Here is a 20,738-nt window from a genome sequence, read left to right on the forward strand (position 1 = left end):
TGCCTCTGCCTCTGCCTCTGCCTCTGCCTCTGCCTCTGCCTCTGCCTCTGCCTCTGCCTCTGCCTCTGCCTCTGCCTCTGCCTCTGCCTCTGCCTCTGCCTCTGCCTCTGCCTCTGCCTCTGCCTCTGCCTCTGCCTCTGCCTCTGCCTCTGCCTCTGCCTCTGCCTCTGCCTCTGCCTCTGCCTCTGCCTCTGCCTCTGCCTCTGCCTCTGCCTCTGCCTCTGCCTCTGCCTCTGCCTCTGCCTCTGCCTCTGCCTCTGCCTCTGCCTCTGCCTCTGCCTCTGCCTCTGCCTCTGCCTCTGCCTCTGCCTCTGCCTCTGCCTCTGCCTCTGCCTCTGCCTCTGCCTCTGCCTCTGCCTCTGCCTCTGCCTCTGCCTCTGCCTCTGCCTCTGCCTCTGCCTCTGCCTCTGCCTCTGCCTCTGCCTCTGCCTCTGCCTCTGCCTCTGCCTCTGCCTCTGCCTCTGCCTCTGCCTCTGCCTCTGCCTCTGCCTCTGCCTCTGCCTCTGCCTCTGCCTCTGCCTCTGCCTCTGCCTCTGCCTCTGCCTCTGCCTCTGCCTCTGCCTCTGCCTCTGCCTCTGCCTCCTAAATGCTGGGATTAAAGGTGTGTGCTATCAATGGCCCCTGGGTGAGGATTTTAGCACCCGCTTAAAAACTGATCATGGTTGTGTACCATCTCTAATCCTAGCACCATGGGAAATGGGAGAGGAGGATGACCCTATCTCAAAGGAATAAGGCTGAAAGTGACAGAATAAGACACCTGATAACCTCCAGTGGCCTTCATGTACGCACAAGTGTGCACACTTTCATGCACACACTCATGCTCACAAAACACTACACATGCAATAAAATGTTTAAGTCGCCTTCTAGTTATTATATAAGGTCTATATGGAGCATAAATGAGTTTAGTTGTTACATTTGGGTCCCATATCCAATGTAAAGGTACTTTATTACATATTTGCAAATATTCCAGATTACAAAATCCAAAGCATTTCTCAGCCTATGCATTTCCTTTACGAACACTTAAACTGCTTTTTGTTGTTGTTCTCTTTCTCTCCGGTATCTCTGACTAGGTGAGGGTAACTGGTATGAAGAAAAAGCAAGACAACTGGATAATGACTGCTTCTCCTTTCCTGTTATTAGAGGTCACCGTTTTCCACTCCCTCTGCCTTCACTTAGATAATTCTTTTCTTCATTATTTCCTGATAAGAGTGGAATATGACTTATTCTCATCAGTAAGTGGCAGATGAAGGCATTATGCCAGCAGTAGAGTTAATAAAGTTTTGTCAGTGATTTTGAATTGATATCAACTACGTTTTATCACTTGAGAAATAAATGAAAAGGCCCATTTGACATAGTGCTGTGTCCTTCAAAATATTGGTCATCATTATCAGTTTAGAGGGCTGAAATGTCATCTAAAAGTACAATGCAATGAAGCCATAATGAAAGTACCTGTGAATAGTGCTTAGTTCCTTAGTGACGCCTGGATGCAACTTCAGAAATACCACAGCCAGTGAGATTAGTGGTATGAGAGAGTAATCCCAAAGGGACTACATGAGTTTGGACTTCAAATGGAGCCACATGGCCTTTACTTGTCACTTACTATATCTAGTTTTGTGTTCTGGTTTTTGTAACATATAACATAATCATTTATAGTTTATTTTATAATGTTATTCTTACAATCAGTTACATAAAGAGGAGGGGATGATTTTTTCTCTTTTCAATTTTTAAGTTAGCATGGACAGTAATAGATTAAATTCTGACATTTTCATATATGTAAGTATGTATATGTCATTCTTGCTCTTAGCAAATGTATGAAGACTTTTGACTGACTTCTGTTTGCAACCATTTAGCAGCACAACTAATAGCAATCACTGCTTGTAATATATCGTTTTAGTTCCCTCTTAGTACCATAGTAAATCCCTTTAAGTTAAGTGGTTGTAAGGACATGCGTAGTACTATATAGATTTGTAGGTTGGAAGAAGACATGGATCTCACAAACAAAAATGGAAGTGTTGTCAGGACCATGATCCTTTGTGGAGGTCCATTTCCTTGCTTTTTCTAGCATGAAAAGGCTGCTCACATTCCTTTACTGAGGGAATTCTGTTTCCCAAAGTCAGCACAGCAGCAGCAGCAGCAGCAGCAGCGACAACAGTGGATTGGCCCTTTGGCAAAAGTCATATCTCAGTGAAGTCAGAAAAATTCTTCTTTCTTAATGATTCATGTAATTTCACAGGATTTACCCAATAGTCTAAAATATTTCTATCTTGGATTCCTAGACTTAGTCGCATTTGAAAATCCATTTGCACTGTACTGTGAAACAGCATACTCACTGGTTCTGGGGATTTGCCTGAAGGCAGTTTTGAGTGACTATTTTTCTACTTCAAGTTCTGCTTTCAAGTTAATTGTTTTCTTATAAAAATAAGTCTGTGTATTTTTTAAAGTTGAGTAAGAGATAAAGCAATAAATAAAATGTGTGTGAATATGACACACACACACAAGTGGCAGTTGTGGCAGTTATTTTGGGAAGAATCTCAGCTACAAGAGGACCCACTCTCTGCAGGTAGGAATCCAGAAGCCAGAAGGAGTGCCAGGCTACAGGAGCTCCATCTAGAACCTGACCACAATTGTTCAGCTTCTTCTTCCTAAAGAAAAGGTTGACAAGTAGGCAGTGTCCAAAAGTCCCTCCTGTTCTATTTAACTAATTCTGTGTAAGTGGATGTTTATTTCATGAGTTTCCATGTTGGGTTCAAGTACTGTGTCATTTGTCTCTAACATGGATGATTCAGAACATTGGTTCTGTCTGAAGATGCTGTCGTTCCAGAGTGTAGCTGTCATCGACAAGTCAGCTGGTGAATGGCTGTTTGCATGAATGCTGCAGGGTTGGAATCCAGTTTTATTTTCCTATTTTGTTTGTTTGTTTGTTTGGCTGGTTGGCTAAAATTAACAATAGCTTAGAAAACTAAATTCCAGGTATTTTGCTAGACAAAGCACTCTACAAAGGAGCTGTAGCTCTGCCTTTTTAAAGGGACATTTTGAAAGATTGAGTGCTTGTTGTCGGTTGTTCTCATTTCCTTAATTCAGCCAAATAGGAAGTTCTGGAAACATCGAGTGTGCTCAGCTGGTGAAATAACCCACACATGGCATCCATTCAGTACGTAAAAGGAGTGCTAGATAATTCTTAACACATTCTTCAAGTACATACCATCATTAAATTGATTTTTCTTAAGGAATAAACATCTATACTTGAAATAATAAATTCTTTCAATTTTAATAATCTTAGTTGACCTTTTGTTCATTTAATGAAAACTATCTACTGAACAGGTTTTCTTTAATTCCATTCTTCAGTAATAAAAATTGAAAATTTTCATTTCCTAAAAGAACATATAATTTGTATTTGTGCCTGAACTGTAATGTCAGATTGTGAAGGCTCCATTTTCCTTATTACCTCATACATACCAAGAGTCTAATATCCATCCCACTGTCTCTCTCCCCCGACTTTTCACCTTTTCCATTGCTACAATTACAGGTGGATGCTTGGTTTCGCCCAACAGCACAAGATAAATAAGCTTGGAAGGTTTCCTAGCAACACATTACTCTGGGAACCTGTTCTGTTTCCCTGAAGAAGATAAAGCCAAGCACCATAGAATCTCAGTCAGATGGGAAGGATTCACTTACTGATGGTGTTTAGTGCATTTAAAATAAGAATAATTATTTTATGTATATATTTTTAAAGTGTTAAATAAACCTTTTAATTTTTTCCAAATTGAAATAAACCTCTTCACATAAACAGTAAGCTTGAGTTTTACTGCTTAAAGCCTGTAAAGACTCTCCTGTTTTCCTTTGCTCAGGGCAGTCTCAGCACCAGTGACCTGATGCTTGATCTTGAGAGTCATTTTCAGTTTTCTGAATGAATGATTAACACATAGAAAACTGAAAGAAAAGGAGAGCACCATCAAAACAGAAAAGATATTTTGTTAGTTCAGATATTGTATCTTTCTTCTGTTTAGCTAAGGATCTGTGAAGTCACGCAGTTGGCAGGTGGCGTCTCCTTTCTGTTCAATCTAGTTGGTCACAGTGTGCTTGGGAAAGTCTCTGGATTTGAAGTAATCAAGAATTACTGTTTCTCATGACAAGATTTAATCAACAGTGACTTGCAGTTCAGTCATACTCTGGAGAATGTCCTCACTTCTTAGTTGACTGAAAGATATTTCCCCATTAACCAGGTGAAAATTCACATAATGTGGTTATTGAGTGGATTACTCTGTGTACTGGATTTGGACCCTGTTTTGTAAAAATTCCCAATTATGGTCAGCAGCAGATCACTGCAGTTCATCACAGTGCTTTTGATGGTGAGTCCCAGGGTAATCAGAACAAAAGAACAACCCTGATCTCTATAATGGCCAGATTGCAGGGAATTGATGTTATCCTCACCCTAGAAAAGTCTGAAGTATCTTCATGCAAGTAATTCTGTATTCTTTGGCACTTCTATTTTCTAAACATCGTATAGTGAACTCAACAGGAAGCATCTTTAGAGGCTTAGGATGAATCAGATCTTTTCATAAGTGTGTCATGTGTTAAGGGTATAGACACATCTTCCTTGTCTTCACTGATTCCTCAAGAAGGCATACATAACATGTTTATAGACTTTAAAACTACCTAAAATAAAACTTGCTTCATTTCAAGTTCTTTCTTTGGGATCTAGAATTAAGAGAATTTCGATGTTTGAAAGAATTATATAAGACTTGGATGTAGGATGCAGGCACCACTAGAAAGGAAAGAAGACATTACATAGTTTTTTTATACAACAATGAAAATGGACTTGATCAACCTCACAGAACAGAATAGATTCTAATACATTAATTTTTACTACATTTTTATTAAAAACTTCTACAAACCGGAAAGTATTTTAGATACATTATATGTTTCATTATTTAAATCTCCTAGCAACCTTTACTTTAGCAGGTAGAAATTATTTGCAATTTTTAAGTGAGAAGAAACTGTACTTGCTATTTCTTAGCAAGAAATAGATGATTTGTTTAATTTTTATTGTTTTATTCAGCATAATCATCTCACATCTTCAGGTTTCAGTGTCAAACTTTGCCACCTTTTTGTTTATGATATTTTATACAATTTTTTGCTTTTATAAAGAACTTTTCACTTTTTAATGTGATAAATTACACCTACCTAACAGTAGCTAAAATTAATAATACTAAATATATTCACAAAATAGGTTGTGACATCAACAGTATAGTAAAACAGAGGTAACCCAGTTATTTTTGTAACATTGGAACAGAACCACACATATTTGTTTGTCTACTGCCCATGGAACCACTGGTCCCCAAAGAATTGGATGGTTATAGCGCTAGTGATATGGCTTACAAAGCCTACAATGCATTCTATCTTCACCTTCACAGGAAGAGGCTACTAGACTCTATTCTAGAACCTGGTTTTTACTCCATTTCTGAGTTGAAAATACTGTTTTAGAATACCAGACACATAAGACTTTTAAGGGTGTTTTTTTTTCAATATAAAGTTTTTATCTAATATGTTACATGTTGCTCTCCAAACACTGCAGGTACCAACCAAAAAGCTGAAGAAATATGAAAAAGAGTATCAGGCAATGCGGGAGAATCAGCTGCAACAGGAAGACCCAATGGATAGATACAAGGTATGGAGACACTTGGCACTTCCCAGGGCAAAAAGACCTTATTTCCCCTAATTCAGCAGTTGTGATGAGTTCAGTTCCCTCTGCTCCACTCTGAACTATTCAGACAATGGCATGCTGACTATGCCCTTGTCTTCATTTTCCAATGACGTTTGAGAATTCCTCCATAATATTTTTTTTCTCTCAGTTTGTATATTTTTAGGTAACTCCAGCTATTACATGTATACTGGGAATCTTCATGAGAAGCTGAAAGGGAAAAAGAAAGTGGCTTTCTTCTTTCAAAAATGAGGAAAATAAAACAGAAAATGCAAAAAAGTACTGTTTTAGCTGTGCATGATCACTTCCACAGAGACTCTTAGATGTGACCGTTCCAAGACTGATGGAAGGATATTGCAAACTTGTCCTTGTCTGTAGCAGATGGTAAAAAGAAAAAACTCAGAAGGAAAAATAAAAACCACAAAGATGTATCAATCACAGCAGTGTATTTGTTGCAGTGTTTCATTTCCACAAACAAATCATAGGTGGCAATGACATTTGCATGCAGTTTTAGAATCAAAATTATTTCATTTGTATCTTCATTGGTTTGGGTATTTTAAAAAATTGTTTCATCACAAAGATAGATCTTTTCAGAGATAATTAGCAGCATTGGCCACAGCATGCAATGTTGGGAAATAGTGATTTGCAATTTAATTTTTACCTTCTGAAATGTTATTGTCTTCCTTTAGCTGGTTTAATTTTTGAGACTCAAACAGATAGGTCGGAGTCCCTCCTTGCTACATCAATATCCAACTGATGCCTAAATGCCCTTCCAAGGAAAGCATTATGGTGCCTTGCTTAATGGAACCATCCACACTAGGTTGACTTTTACTTTCATAACCAGAGTTGCCTCTGTGGTTGGAAAGGTATATGTTGGCAGCAGTCACATTATATATCTTGATTTTATTGTTGAATACAACATCAAGAAATACTCACAGAGGAGCATGGCTCTGTGGGTTTCATAGTCAAACAGACTGTGGTTAAAATCCTGACTGTCTGGAAAAGGCAACAGGATTTGAAACTATAGATGAGGATTTTGGTTCCTATGTTACTGGTCAGCATTTTGAGTCAGTCATTGAACCTTTTCTTGTCTGTAAACTACTTGGGCATATGTAATTTTGTAGTGAATTACTTTGAGATTGAAGGCTGCTGTATGTTAAGTACTCAGAACATAATTGGTGTTTAATAAATGGTTATTGATTTTTAAACTCCATTACCACAGGCATGACTAAAATAATATAACCTTGCTTGGACCTGCCTCTTCAGTCATTCACTGATCATCTTCATATTTTGTATAACTATTACTACCCTATAGTCTTATCACCAGTCAGTATATTATTTTCATTCCTCTAGAATTGGCTTGAGAAATGAAAATAATTTCACATATGGTTATGATAGATAACTATTACCAGATTAAATCCTTATAGAGAAGGTTTGATGACTGTTCACTATTATCTTCTCAGTAAATTTCAGTTTTAATGCCAGACCTATGATACAGAAAGGCATAAATGAACTCATAATAAACTGTTAAAGATCAAATCATTCTAACCTTCAGAATACTACTGCCATTATGAATAAAGTACTTTCAGATAAAAGAAAAGAAAATGATAGCCCAAACTTACATAATTACACAGGCAAAAACTGAATACAGTTGCATGCAACTATGTAGCTCTCTGCGATGGGACAGAGGATCATTTAGGTCCAGGAGTTTGAAATTAGCAACATAATGAGATCCCATCTAAAAACACAAAATAAAACCACAACAAATGCCTCACAGAGCCCAAAGAGACTGTAAAACAACTGAAGTGTAACTATCTTGCATGCCAGTCAAAGCTGGCATGTATAAATATATCACTTATAAACTGTAGATTATTTGTACAGTTTTTATTGATATCAAATTAAACTTATAAAAATAGGTATTTTAGGTTCAAGTATTGTGGGGTTTGATTTTTGTTTGTTTGTTTGTTTGTTTGGTTTTATTTCGACAGAGTCTTGCTCTGTATTCCAGGCTGATCTTCATTTGGGCCTGTGCCACCACTCCGATCCCATTGTAGCATTTAATTGTAAATGTCAGACACCCTCTATCACTATTTCTCTTTTATGATTATAATGGCTTTCTAGTATGTTATGTAATAAATGTCTCTATACCTTTTTAAAAAATGTATAGGTATCTATCAGTCCTAATGATCTACTTGACAAAACCATAATCAAGTAATAATTACATTTCAAGCCAGTAATTGCCAGTGTAGCTCTAGCTATGAACAGATTTGATCCTTCAGGTACAGAAAAATCTGGTTTAAGATGTAGATTAAGATTAACTGGAGGGCTGGAGAAATGGTTCAGTGGTTAAGAGCACTGACTGCTCTTCCAAAGGTCCTGAGTTCAATTCCCAGCAACCACATGGTGGCTCACAACCATCTGCAATGAAGTCTGGCGCCCTCTTCTGGCCTTCAGGCATACACACAGACAAAATATTGTATACATAATAAATAAATATTTTAAAAAAAAGAAAAAAAGATTAACTGGAGAGATGGACTCTTCCAGGTAAAGGCACATGATTCTGAACCTGATGGCCTGAATTCAATTTCCTGACCCACAAGTGGAGGAGAAAACTGACTCTCAAAAGTTTTCTACTGACCATTACGCTCATACTGTAGCATATGTATGCCTACACATATAACACACAAATAAGTAACAGATGGGTGTGCTGGTACATGCTTTTGATCTCAGTGCTTCCATGACAGAGGCAAGTGGATCTCTGAATTCAAAACCAGTCTTGCCTACGGAGCAAGTTCCAGGAGAGCCAGGGCTACACAGAGAAACACTCTCTCTAAACCCTCCCCCCCAAAAAAAAAGAAAAAAAGAAAAAGAAAGAAAGAAAGAAAGAAAGAAAGAAAGAAAGAAAGAAAGAAAGAAAAAAGAAAGAAAGAAAGAACAGAAAGTGAAAAGTAAAGGAAAATAAGTAAATTCATTTAAGGAAGTAAATTATAATTATCTTAATATAACAAAGTACGTTCAAAAATATATTTGGCATCTTCTGGTTCTTTGGGGAACTGGCACTTTTTGTTTATTAGGGAAGATCTTGAAGACATTGAGAACTCACACCTGTTCAGGAGTGATTCCTCCTTTACCATTGGAACTCATACTACATAAATTGCCATGTCAACCTCCAACTTGCCACGTGGCAAGAGAGTAGGTAAGACTGTGAATATTTCAAAACAAAAACAAAACCCAGAAATGTCATACCATAACTGTTTCAGTTTAGTACTGTTATTTCTCTCATACTTGATGGCATTAGAAAAGGGCTTTTGCATAAAAGTGAGAGCTGGCATTAATGATCCAGGAATGCATAGGTTACTCTCAACAGTCACATGTTTTGCTGTACCAATCTAAGCATGTGGCCTAGGAGTATACTTCAGGGTAAAGCACTTAGCTAGCATCATAGGTTCGACGCACATTAGCATTTCCCTTCATGCCATCCCATCTAAGCATGTTCTTTGTGCCTATTACAATATCAGTTTATATTACTGGACTTGCTTATATGCAACACATCAGTCCCTACCATGAATAAAGAGAAGGAATGGTGTTAGTATAATTATAAAATTCTAAGCATGATGAAATGTTCAGCAATTAGGTAGTGGTAATGACTGTACAGTTTCATGTAACTGAATTGTATACCAAAGCATGGTTTTGTTAGATGTGGTAGTGAACAGCTGCAATGCCAGCACATAAAATGCTGAGGCAGAGGGTCAAGAGTTTGAAGTAAGATTGGGCTGCATAATGAGACCATGGCTCAATAATCCCTCTTAAAAAAGCACATGATTTTATGGTATGCAAATTAAATCTATACCCTAACCCAAGACAAATGTTCCAGAATATTTACTTTTAGACCACCCTCTTTCTTTTCTCTTTTTTCTTTATTTTTGGTATGTGTGTGTATGTGTACACATGCATATGCAGGCATATGCACAAGTATGTGCAAATGGGCATGGAGGCTAAATGTCAGTGTCTGGTGTCTTCCTCAGTTACTCTGTACCTCATTTTTTGAGATGAATTTGTCACAGAGCCTGAAGCTCACTAATTTGACTATTCAATGAGCTCATACACAGCTACACTGTTTTGTTTGTTGTTTGTTTGCTTGCTTGATTTTAATGTAGGTGCTGAACACCTAAACTCAGGTCTTAATGCTTGCATGTCAAGCACTTTACCAACTGTAAAGTGGTAATTTACCATTTCCCCAGCTATTGTATTTTCTGTGAGACAGTGTCTCCCATGTCCTAGGCTGGGCTTGAACTCAGTGTGTAGCTGAAGATTACTATGTCAAACTTCCGAACCCCTTGTGTCTACTTCCTGAGTGTTGAGATTACAGGTATCAGCCACCATGCCCTTTTTATGTGATGCTGAGAACTGAACTTAGAGCCCAGGACTTCTTGCACACTAGGCAAGCATTCTACCAACTGAGTTACATCCCCAATATACCCACCATTTCTTCTATGAGACACAAGTCACTTGTGTCAAAACATAGTATTTATTTAGAAGTCATACTTCTGCAAAGGAGATCTTTTGTCAAATTTTGTGCTAATTATATTTGTTGAACAATAGAAATGGTACGTTCCTTTTTAGTGTTGCTCATTAATTTCTAGGTAGAGTATGTGGTGCTTCTATCCATATATACACACATAGAGTAATAAGCACAAACATACATACTGTCTAATCTGGCATCAAATTTGTATTGAGACCCAGGGAACTCTCAAACAACTGCTTATAGCCTTTAGTGGTGTCTTTCTGATTAACTCCACAAGACTTCAAAAGAGAAAGATTTCTTTTGGAGGATAAAAATACAGTATTAATTCTGAACCTCTTTTTTTCCTCCTTCTTAACCTGGTCAAATGTATATGATATTGTTTTATTTATCTATTCTGACCTTTTGGTTATAAATTTGATTGAATTCAAATGTGAGCTATAGATGTGGCCAATGATGTCCTCAGAAAATATATGTTTATGCATAGGTATATCTGTTTTAAAACATTTTAAAAATTAATAAATAAACCCATCAAAGCAGATAAAAATGTTAGAAATCAAAATTCTTTTTTCTACACGTAAGACATGTTGCTTTCATAGTGGAGAATTTCAATCATACAGTCAATTGGTGAAGCTTCTAGAGAATTGCAGCTATCATCTAGTTTAAAGAAAGATACACTCTTTTTCTCATTTAATTAAGATCTGCTGATAGTAATGTGGGGCATGTCTTTAAAAACAAGTAATAAATTAAATTCAATGAACTTCCCAAATTGTAGTAAAAACTGCCTGTTCTGTAGGGGAAGGTCCTGGGAAGAATATGTACTGTTTAAACTGTTGGGCTTAAGACATGTATAGTATCATAAATATATAATTTAGGGTTTAAATATGTAGTCATGTTCAGTATAGTTAAATGTAGAATGTTTTACTGCCTTCATGAACTTAGTTAGGTAGAGTAAATTTTCTAAAGTCAAAATGTAATTCAAGCAGCATAGATAATGGAGAAGGGCTTACCTAACATGTGGATGCCTCTGGATTTGATCCCCAGCACAACCAAACCAACACAAAGCTGAATAAAATATCATCCAAATAGAAATGATTCTTCTCCTTTTTTAACTTTTTGATGACTCTATTGCTTGTTATTTCTTATTACTCAATGGTTTCTTACATATTTATCTTTGTAGTAACATCCATTGTTACTCTCAAAAACAGCACAAGTTTTTAACTATTTTTTTATATTCTTTTTTTATTTATTCTTCATGTCTTTCTCATCATGCATTATAGGTTGTGGGTTTTGGGAGGATTTTTTGTTTGTTTTGTGAGACAGGGTTTATTTTTTCTTTAATTTTTATTTATTTATATTTTATGTATGAGTGCTTTGCATATACACCTACATGCTAGAAGAGGGGATCAGATGCTATTATAGATGGTTTTGAGCCACTACCTGGTTGCTAGGAATTGAACTCAGGACCTTTGAAAGAGCAACTAGTGCTCGTAACTACTGAGCCATCTCTCTAGCCCCAGAAATGATTCTTCTAATGAGTGCTGTAAATCATACTAAATTTTTCTTTCCTACCTACAAAAGAAAATGTGGTGGTTTTATTTTATTTTTATTTCTTTATTTTCGTTCATATGTTGGGCCTTTCCTTACTTAACAAATGCAAAGAGAAGTAAATTTATCCTCAAAAACTATTGTTCTACCAGTGAAAGTAAGTGTATGTGTTATTGCTTCCATGTCATAGAATCTGTTGTAGGCTTTTGGGAATACCTATCCTATAAAGTAAGGTGCTTTGAATGAGCAGTAATGGACATGAGGATGGCTTCTGTTTGCCTCTGTTAAACATTTTTTTTTAACATTGTGTTAAACTTCAGAGGGTTCCACATTGTTCTGAGTTTGGATAATATTGTTACATATTGTTATAGCTCTGAGGATTTAGCTAAGGAGGAGCAGATGGCTTCTGATGGTGCTGCCCATGACTCAGTCACTCTTTACACGTGGAGCTCTAAAAATGCTAAGCTTAAGAGAATTTAAGTGAGTCTATCATTGATCTCTAGCATCCTCCAGTGTTTCTCTTGGATTTTCAGAAACCTTTTATTCCTATTATTGTTGAGAAAACTATATGTCAGTAGTATGTTTCTATATCATATGTAACTGTTTACTTTTTCTTTGTTATATTTAAAGACAGGGTCTCAAACTAACACAGACTGGCCTTTGAACTCACTGTGTAGCCCAGTTTGTCTGTGTGCTAGCATAGAAAGCTAGTGGCTTGTGGGCCAAATTTGGATGACTGGTATATTGTTTGGTTCCGCACAGTAACCATCATTTCATGGGAATGTGGTCTGAGGTACCGAGATGTTTACTCTCCTTTGCTAACATATCACCCAAGTTTGCAGGGGTTCTTGTTTGTTTGGTTTAACACATAAAGAAATGCAGTGTGCTTTACCACCTGTAGTTATTTCTGAAAAAATTTTGTTTTTAGTTTGACAGATTAAATGTTTAAATTTCCATGAGAATGATTGAATTGAATGTGATAAGAAAAGGAAGAAAGCATTAGGTAGTTTCCAAAGCTCAGAGGTTTCTCTCAAATTTTCATTTATAGGTGAAATGGATATCTAAGCACTTCATCTGTAGCCATTTATCTTTGTAGATCAAAACAACTGTCTTTTGAAAATCTAAGTATGGTGATCAACTCTTTTAAAAGAAATATTCAAGAGCTAGATAGATGGCTCAGTGGTTAAGAGCATTGGTTGCCCTTTCAGAGGACCTGGGTTCAATTCCCAAGACCTACATGGCAGCTCACAACTGCCTATAGCTCCAGTTCCAGATGCTCTGACACCTTCACACAGACATACATGCAGGCAAAACACCAATGCACATTAAAAAAAATTTAAAAACCATTTTTAAAAAGTTTCCAAAAGAAAAATTTCAAGAGTTAATGGTTTATCTGCTAATAAAATTGTGCTGGGTTTATGAGAGAAACATTTTCTCCTGACCCTTAAGTATTTTTATGCATGTTCCAAGAATTCATCATAGCAGCAGACAACACACCCAAAATATTGTGTGGTTTACATAGCCACTGCCTTCAGCATCATTTTTTCCCCTGAAAGCTGACTTCATTTTCTTTTCCTTGCCAGTTAGCATTTCTCTGGTGTTTCTCTTTGCCATACCTTAGATGGCTTCACAAAAACTTCAGCCCCCAGAAATAAACAGGAACCAGGCACAATTTTCCATTTGCTCTCCCCTGCTTAGCAATTTCAAAGAGGAACTATTCTGCAAGGCTTCTGATATTGTCCTGTGAGGAAGTTCCTCCCACCCTGCATTAACCCAAAATCAACAAGACATCTGTAGTTGCTAATATTTCCACACACGGCATTTTCATTTTTATAAGTCATGCAAACTGCAAATAGCCGTGTGGAGAGGGAGGAGTTTGCAAGCCCGAGTCTTCCTGAGTTGAGACTTGCCCAGTGGCTGCCTCGAGCATACTTTTCCATTGAATGTTTGCAGTCACAGAGAGCACTTCACTGTGTGACATTCTGAACAAACAGTGAGAATATTAGCGCATGTCTGTTTCTGTTACCACCGTTTCCTACATGTATTAGTAGGTGTGCAATTTCACTGGATATTCCTCTTTTTTTTTCAATTGTCTTTGTACCTATGGTTGAAAACGGTAGTTGGTCTATGACTTTTGAGGAGGTAAGTTGGTTTTTTTTTTCAATCTGTGTATGTTTGTATTAGTGTCTGTCTCTGAAAAAAAATGCAGTATCGTCCTCCTAAAAGTTACTAACCAAACTTTCCCAGCTGTATACGTCCTGTGCCAGAAGGGAGGGAGGGATTGAGGAAAGTTGTATGGTTTTTGTTCTCATGGTATCAAATGTTTGAGATCGAGCATGTTTCAGAAGTGTGACGTGCAAGTTTCATAAGCTATGCCTCCTCTAATCTTTTCTGAAAGGCAAGAGGAGCCATCTCGCCAATTTGTTTCCAGGCTCTGAGATGTTGTCACATCTGTCTTTACTAACATCCATTGTGTGGATATCTGCACTGGCTGAGGTTACCCAGCTGACTTCATGGTCTCTCCCTTGGGCAGACCCTTAGTTTAAAATGGACCAAGACTGTCAAACCTACTTTGTCCCCAGTGTAATGTTAGGGAATTTTTTTTCCAAAGTGGTCAGTTCTGAAAATAGTTTTGACTCCTTAGGAAAGGCTAGAAAGGACACCTAAGCATTATACTGTTCTAATCCTTGGCGTGTTTAGGCATGTTCATCACAGGAAATCCCTGTCTCAGCTCAGAATCTCACAGTTGCTCTCAGCCACACTCCGTGCCTCCAGCATGAGGACACCTCAGTACCCAGGATTGCCCTTTGGAGGATGATACTGCATTTTTGGTCCCATAGCTTGCTTTCCCTTGTCTGTGAGTGCAGAGCAGGCATCTGACACTTCCCACTGTGCCGCTTGCTTTGCAGACACCAAAGTGAAGCTGCTTGCTAAAGCAAAAGCCAATAGGCATGCCTTATGGGTCAATCTGCTTTACAGAGACTCTCAGAGACCTACTTACTCAGAGTGCCCCATGTTCTTACCCCTTTGGTTGTGTGTCTGTGATGAAGGGTTCAGGTTTCATGAGTAATGAGGAGTTTCCAGTCAGAATCTCAGCTGTGCTCATCACAGCTGCTTCTGTAATATATAATTCATCAGACCTGCATTCTAATTGAGAGTGGAGTTGCTACCTGGTACTACTTTCAAATATTTGAGTAAGTAACTTTCCCATGGACACCATATGACTACCTGGAGGTTAACACATTCTAAACACAATAGCAGCAACCTGAAAAACTGGTAGCATATCAATATGATGTTAATAATAGTTGAGAAAGCATTTTGTATCTTCGTATTCTGGAAGTACAGTCTCAGTAGAAGCAGGACATGTAACTCAGGAACAGGTGGTGGAGTCTTATCTTGGCCTCTTGAAGGGATTTATCAAGAAATGAGAAAAATCTCTTCCCCACCCAAGCAGTCTGCCTTGTGAAATATGTGATGTTGAAATGCTGGGTTACTGTTGTTTCCTGGCAAGGAGACATTTATTTAAAAAGTTTTCAAAATGTGTTTTTAAAAATTTGATTTTCTGCACGCACATGAGTCATTTCCATAAAGAAGTAATAGACTCAGCCTCCAGCCCTGGTAGAAATCGGGTGCCATCAGCAAAGGTTAAGCCTCAGAGCCTTTTTTCTATCTCTAAACTGTGTACTTCAGTGGGAGAGTGAAGCAGTGGGAACATAGACTTTTAACAAATACGAGTTGCCCTACCTGTTCAGGGAACACTGTCTTTTCAGGAATATATAAGACAAGGAAGAACTTCTCAGGTGTTCCATTGCATTTTGGTCACTAGAAAAGGTCCAGTGTGGTTTGTGTAGAAAGTGACCTTGTTTAGCAGTAAACTTAAATCTTTACTCTTCTCCCTCTCCTCCTCTTTTCCTCCTCTTCTCTTCTTCTCCTCCTTCTCCTACTTCTTTTCTTCTTCACATGTTAGTGTTTTATCCCCTCTAGTGGAATTGAAATTTTGAATTTAAGGGGTTCAGCAAAAGTTTTTTAAACTCTTATTGTAACTGTATTATATTTGTTGTAGAAAACCTGGAGACATTTTAAGAAGAGAAAGATATTGCCAAAACTAACCCACTGTCTACAGCTAATAATCTGTTGTTCATATTATTATAAAATATGGTTTTCTAACCATTTTTAGAAAATTTTCTCTAATATGTGTTAATATATGAAGTTCTATCACGAATTTCCTTAAAAGATTTGAATAATTTAGAATTTCTCTTTTGCTCCTTTGTAGTAGATCTGTTTTGCAAGAGGCTTTTAATATCCCCGCAACTGTCTCCATTTTTTCCAAAAGAAAAGATGTCATCAAAGTACAGGTCCACCCTTCAACTTCTCTGCTGACCTTGCTCTTACCATCTGTTTTATAGACCTGATTCAGAAATGGAGAGGGCAGTGGGTTGTTAGGAATTAGGTTCTATGTAACAAACACCAGGTTCTGCAACAGGTGAAATCAGTCTACAGTTTCAGGAGGCCATGCCACACCACCTTCCAGATTATACACGTGTCTTCTGTTTTTTCAGTGCTTCGTCTGGTTTGTCATCCTTTAGAAAACACTGACAGAAGTGTTACACTGAAGCTCTTCCTGTCCATCCCCTTTGAAGTCTCCTACAATCAACGGTAGCAAAGAAAACAGTTCTAATAGAATGTGATAGACACTAAGCTGCTATTCTGAAGTAGACATGCATACTCAGGTTGCAGTAGCTAGTAAAGAGTTGCCTTGCTTCCTAGGACTTAAACTTTTCCTGAGAGTTCAAAGTGGGAGAAAAGTAACTCAATATTGTATTTTACCCAGAATCTTTTAATCTGCAGTTTGAAGAAAAGAGAATAAACATTTTTAAAAAATACATTTCAGGACCCACTGCTCTCAGTAACACAAAAACAGATATGTACAGAAATAAATATATCTTAAAGAATAAAACAATTAGCTGGTAGAGAATCACAAACTCATGTCTTTCTTTTACTTTTTGAACCCATTTAACTTGATTTTTGGTTTACTGTTTTTAAACAGTTTCCATTAATTTGGTCCCCCACCTTAGAGAAACAATTTGAAAAAACAAAAAGCATCATCCCTGTTGTCTTGTAGACTGTTTCTCTAGAGGTCAAACTGTGCATGTTTTAAACAAGAATTGTTTATGTCTGTGTTCTAGGTCTATGTGAAAACCTCCCATAATTGGGAGCACATTTGGAAATTATGCTCTTTGTGAAGCATCTTACCTAATGAAGTTCTGTCTGGAGGGTTTAGGGATGGTTGTTAAACTTCACTGGTAGAGAATCGCATCCGCACTGCTGGCTAAACTCACTGTTGTTTCCCAGACAGCAGCCTGCCTTCCTGTGCCACTGCGCCTTCTCTTTTACACCTTTGAGAATTCACTTTGTTGCTGTCGCTTGCCCCACCCCCACCCCCGCCAGTTTCTGATCCTATGTACAGGCACTGATGTGTACTTCTGGCTGTTGCTCTTTTTCTTCAGAGGGAGAACCGAAGATTACAGGAAGCCAGCATGAGGTTGGAACAAGAGAATGACGACCTTGCCCATGAACTAGTGACAAGCAAAATTGCTCTTCGGAATGACTTGGATCAGGTAAGTTTGTCCTTCGCTGTATAGAGCTGTTACTACAACAGCTTCTTTGAGGGTGAAGACCAAGGTGCTTCCCTCGAACTTTCTCTGTTCCTTTGCTTTGGTTTGGTTTTTTGTTTGTTTTGCTTTGTTTTGTTTTGAGACAGGGTCTCACTATGCTCTGGCTGTCCTGGAACTCACTATGTAGACCATGCTGACCTGGAAGTCACAAAGATCCACCAGCTTCTGCCTCCCAAATGCTGGGGGAGTTAAAGGTGTGCACCACCTCTCCCTGCAGTTGCTCTGTTACTGACCTGAGTGAGCTGCTGGATAGTGGACTGGGTGGGGGTGGCAGGTGGGAAGGGATGCCTGTGCTAATTACAGAGTGGAGAATGTAAGTTGTAGAGAAAGGTTTGGATTACTTCCAAACAACTTCTGTGACATACTTTTTTAAGTCCTATAAACAATGCTTTCCTTCGTCAGTACTTTTCCTAAAACAAGAGCTGCCAGTTTAATTACCCAAAAATACTAGTCAGCAAGAGTATACTAATGCCACTTTGACACTTGGAGGCACCTTTCTGTTATGGTAATAGTTTTCACCTATGACATGTAGAGTTGTGTGTAAAGTTAGGTCCTGTGTGGCAATACATGTCTTTAATCCTAGTAATAAAGAAGTGGAAGCAGGAGGATAGGGAGTGAAGCTTTAAGGTTAGCCTGAGCTACATAAAAGCCTGTCTCATTAAACAGAGCAAGAAGGAAAAACAAAAGGCACTGTTCAAGAAGAGCTGGACTGTTGAGTTGACAGGCATCTTAGTGGCTAAAGGCCAGACTGCCTCTGTGTGAATATTACTAACTGTATACCCTGGGTAGACTATAGGTATAAAATGTATCTACCTCATGGGAATGATGTAAGAATTCAGAAAGCCCTTCAGTGTGTGCTGGATAGTTTTATGTCAGCTTGACGCAAGCCAGAGAGTCGTTTAGGAAGAGGGGACGTCAGTTACCAAAAAAAGAAAAAAGAAAAGAAAGAAAGAAAAAGAAAAAAAAAACTTGTTTTTTTGAGGGTGTAGGAGGGCCCAGTTCACTGTGAGTGATACTACCCTTGGGCAGGTGGTCCTGAATTGTATAAAAAGGCAAGCTGAGCAAGCCAGTATGTAGTAGCACTTTTCTATGGCCTTTGCATCAGCTCCTACTTCTAGGTCCTGCCCTGACTTTCCTCAGTGATAGCCTGTTACCTGAAGGTGTAAGATGAAATAAACTTTTTCTTCCCTAAGTTGCTTTTGGTTACTGTGTTTTATCACAACAATAGAAACCTAAGACAAGTAGTGTATGTTCATAACCTGGTATCTGTTGCCAGGAAACGCTTTGATTGCATGGCTCCCAATGTTCCTCATATCACTGACAGTCTTTGGACTTCCTGTTTCTTTTGCAAGCATTTTCAGAGATAATTGCTAAGATAGAGCCTGTCATGTACAGTTTTAAATTTCTGTTTTCTGCCTACTAAAGTGAAAATATTCATAGTAGACCAATGTAAGAAAAATTGAGACTTTTGATTCTGAAAGAGTAAATCATTGTTGTTTGTATGGTGATTGGATATTTATAGGATTTACATACAAATTCACTAATAATGGAGTATTCTTAAAACCAGAGGATGACAAAGTGATCTCTGCCACAATTTTTTTTAATCCCTCACCTTAAACAGCTAATTTCTGGCTCATTTTTTTTTTTAATTTTTTAAATGTTTTGTAAAATGTGTGCCTGGTACTTGAGGAGGCCAAAAGAGGGAATTTGATCTTCTGGGATTGTAATTAGACACCTTTGTAAGCTGCATATGGGTGCTGGGAACCAAACTTGGGTCCTCAGCAAAGGCAGTATGTGTACTGGCTACAGAGCCATCTCTCCAGCCCCCTCAAAAGTTTTTAAATGGGAGATAAAACCTAAATATTAAGGAAAATAATAATAATAGGGAAGGACAAATCTTGGGGAACCAGCATTAAATCTGATATTTTTTTTCTGGCCAAAGCTAGAGATTAAGCCACAGGACTCAGGTTTGCTATGTAGGTACTTTACCATTGAACTGCATTCCCAACCCCTTAATTGATGTTGAAAATAAAAACAAGCAAAAAAAAAAAATCAGATTGTGCTACTTGGAACATAGTAATAGAAAGTAGAAAAAGAGTCCATTTAGTGTCTTTAACAACAAATTCTGTCCATCCTAGTCCTTTTGGAAGTTGATAGAAGTCATACAAAAAGGAAGTGGCTAAGAACCAGAGCTGAGGAAGGTTGCCATTCAGTTAGAGTCAATTCAACCTGGTCTCAGGAAAGCAAAGCTACGTGGAAAGTCTCAGTTCCACACTCACCTTCCAGATGCCTGTACTCACCCCTGATTCTACCATTTTGAATGATTTATTCTCTATTAACTTTCTCAATATGGCTAACCAAGTGGAAAGAAAAATGGGAGGTTAGTGCTTAGTAGGGATATAGTAAAATGAGCTAAAAAGAAAAAGTTATTTGGTAGTTTGTATAAGCATACATAATGCTTAGGCAAATAGGTATTTTTTTAATGATTAATTGCTAAGCACTGTGCATAGTAACTTATAAGTATTGTCTCTGTTAATCTTCCTGATAATTCCATGAAGTAAATACTTTTTAATATATACAAAGGTAGGGATTTGATTTCAAACCTCTGAGATTCGGCCTAGTCTGACCACTCAGTATAAGGGTGAAAGCCACCATACTTTGCCCACTAGTCTCTCTGCAGCAAGGGTGACCAGACATCTGTACAACATGGCTACTGCTTCTGGAACAAAGACTCCAGTTTAGTAATAACAAAACTGTACAGATCAGCTATACCTATGACATAGATGTCTAGTGAATCCCTTCTAACAAAATTGTACAGATCAACTATACCTACCACACAGGTGTCTAGTGATTTCTTCCTGTCTCTACTCAATAAGAGTCACTTTCCTGGGCGTCATTTATGTCTTCTTTTTTTTTTTTTTTTGCCCAGCCACAAACCTCTCTCCGACGTTTGTATATTCTTAAAATGTCTGGCACTGTTTTTTTCACTAAGACAGAATAGAGAACAAATTGGAAAATGAATCTAGTCCTCAGTACAAGAAGAACTAAACCTTCAGGGATACCTGTTGTTTGAGGCCACTTGTTGGTTCCCAGCTGCTCAGCCCCGAAATAATCACACAGAAACTATATTATTTAAAACACTGCTTGGCCCATTAGCTCTAGCTTCTTATTGGCTAACACTTATATCTTAATTTAACCCATTTCTAGTAATTCTGTATATCACCATGTGACTGTGTCTTACCAGGTAAAGTTCCCAGCATTTGTCTCCAGTGGAGCTACATGACTTCTTTCT

At 38.0% G+C, this 20,738-nt stretch overlaps 1 protein-coding gene across 11 annotated transcripts in view; it reads left to right on the forward strand.

The window, feature by feature from the left end:
• The window catches only part of Rabgap1l (RAB GTPase activating protein 1 like), a 632,406-nt gene that overhangs the window by 586,663 nt on the left and 25,005 nt on the right, over window positions 1-20,738 (forward strand). For 10 of the 11 annotated variants that reach the window (XM_087906361.1, XM_087906363.1, XM_087906362.1 and 7 more), the window contains 2 exons: window positions 5,576-5,668; window positions 17,279-17,389. In XM_087906361.1, the coding sequence (XP_087762487.1) occupies window positions 5,576-5,668; window positions 17,279-17,389 (204 nt within the window). Of the gene's footprint in view, window positions 1-5,575; window positions 5,669-13,378; window positions 13,914-17,278; window positions 17,390-20,738 lie in introns of those variants that run through there. The other variant, XM_087906370.1, reaches the window with a different exon arrangement.

The sequence above is a fragment of the Myodes glareolus genome, chromosome 5 (genome assembly GCF_982192425.1).
Source record: "Myodes glareolus chromosome 5, mMyoGla1.1, whole genome shotgun sequence".
Lineage (NCBI taxonomy): Eukaryota > Metazoa > Chordata > Mammalia > Rodentia > Cricetidae > Myodes > Myodes glareolus.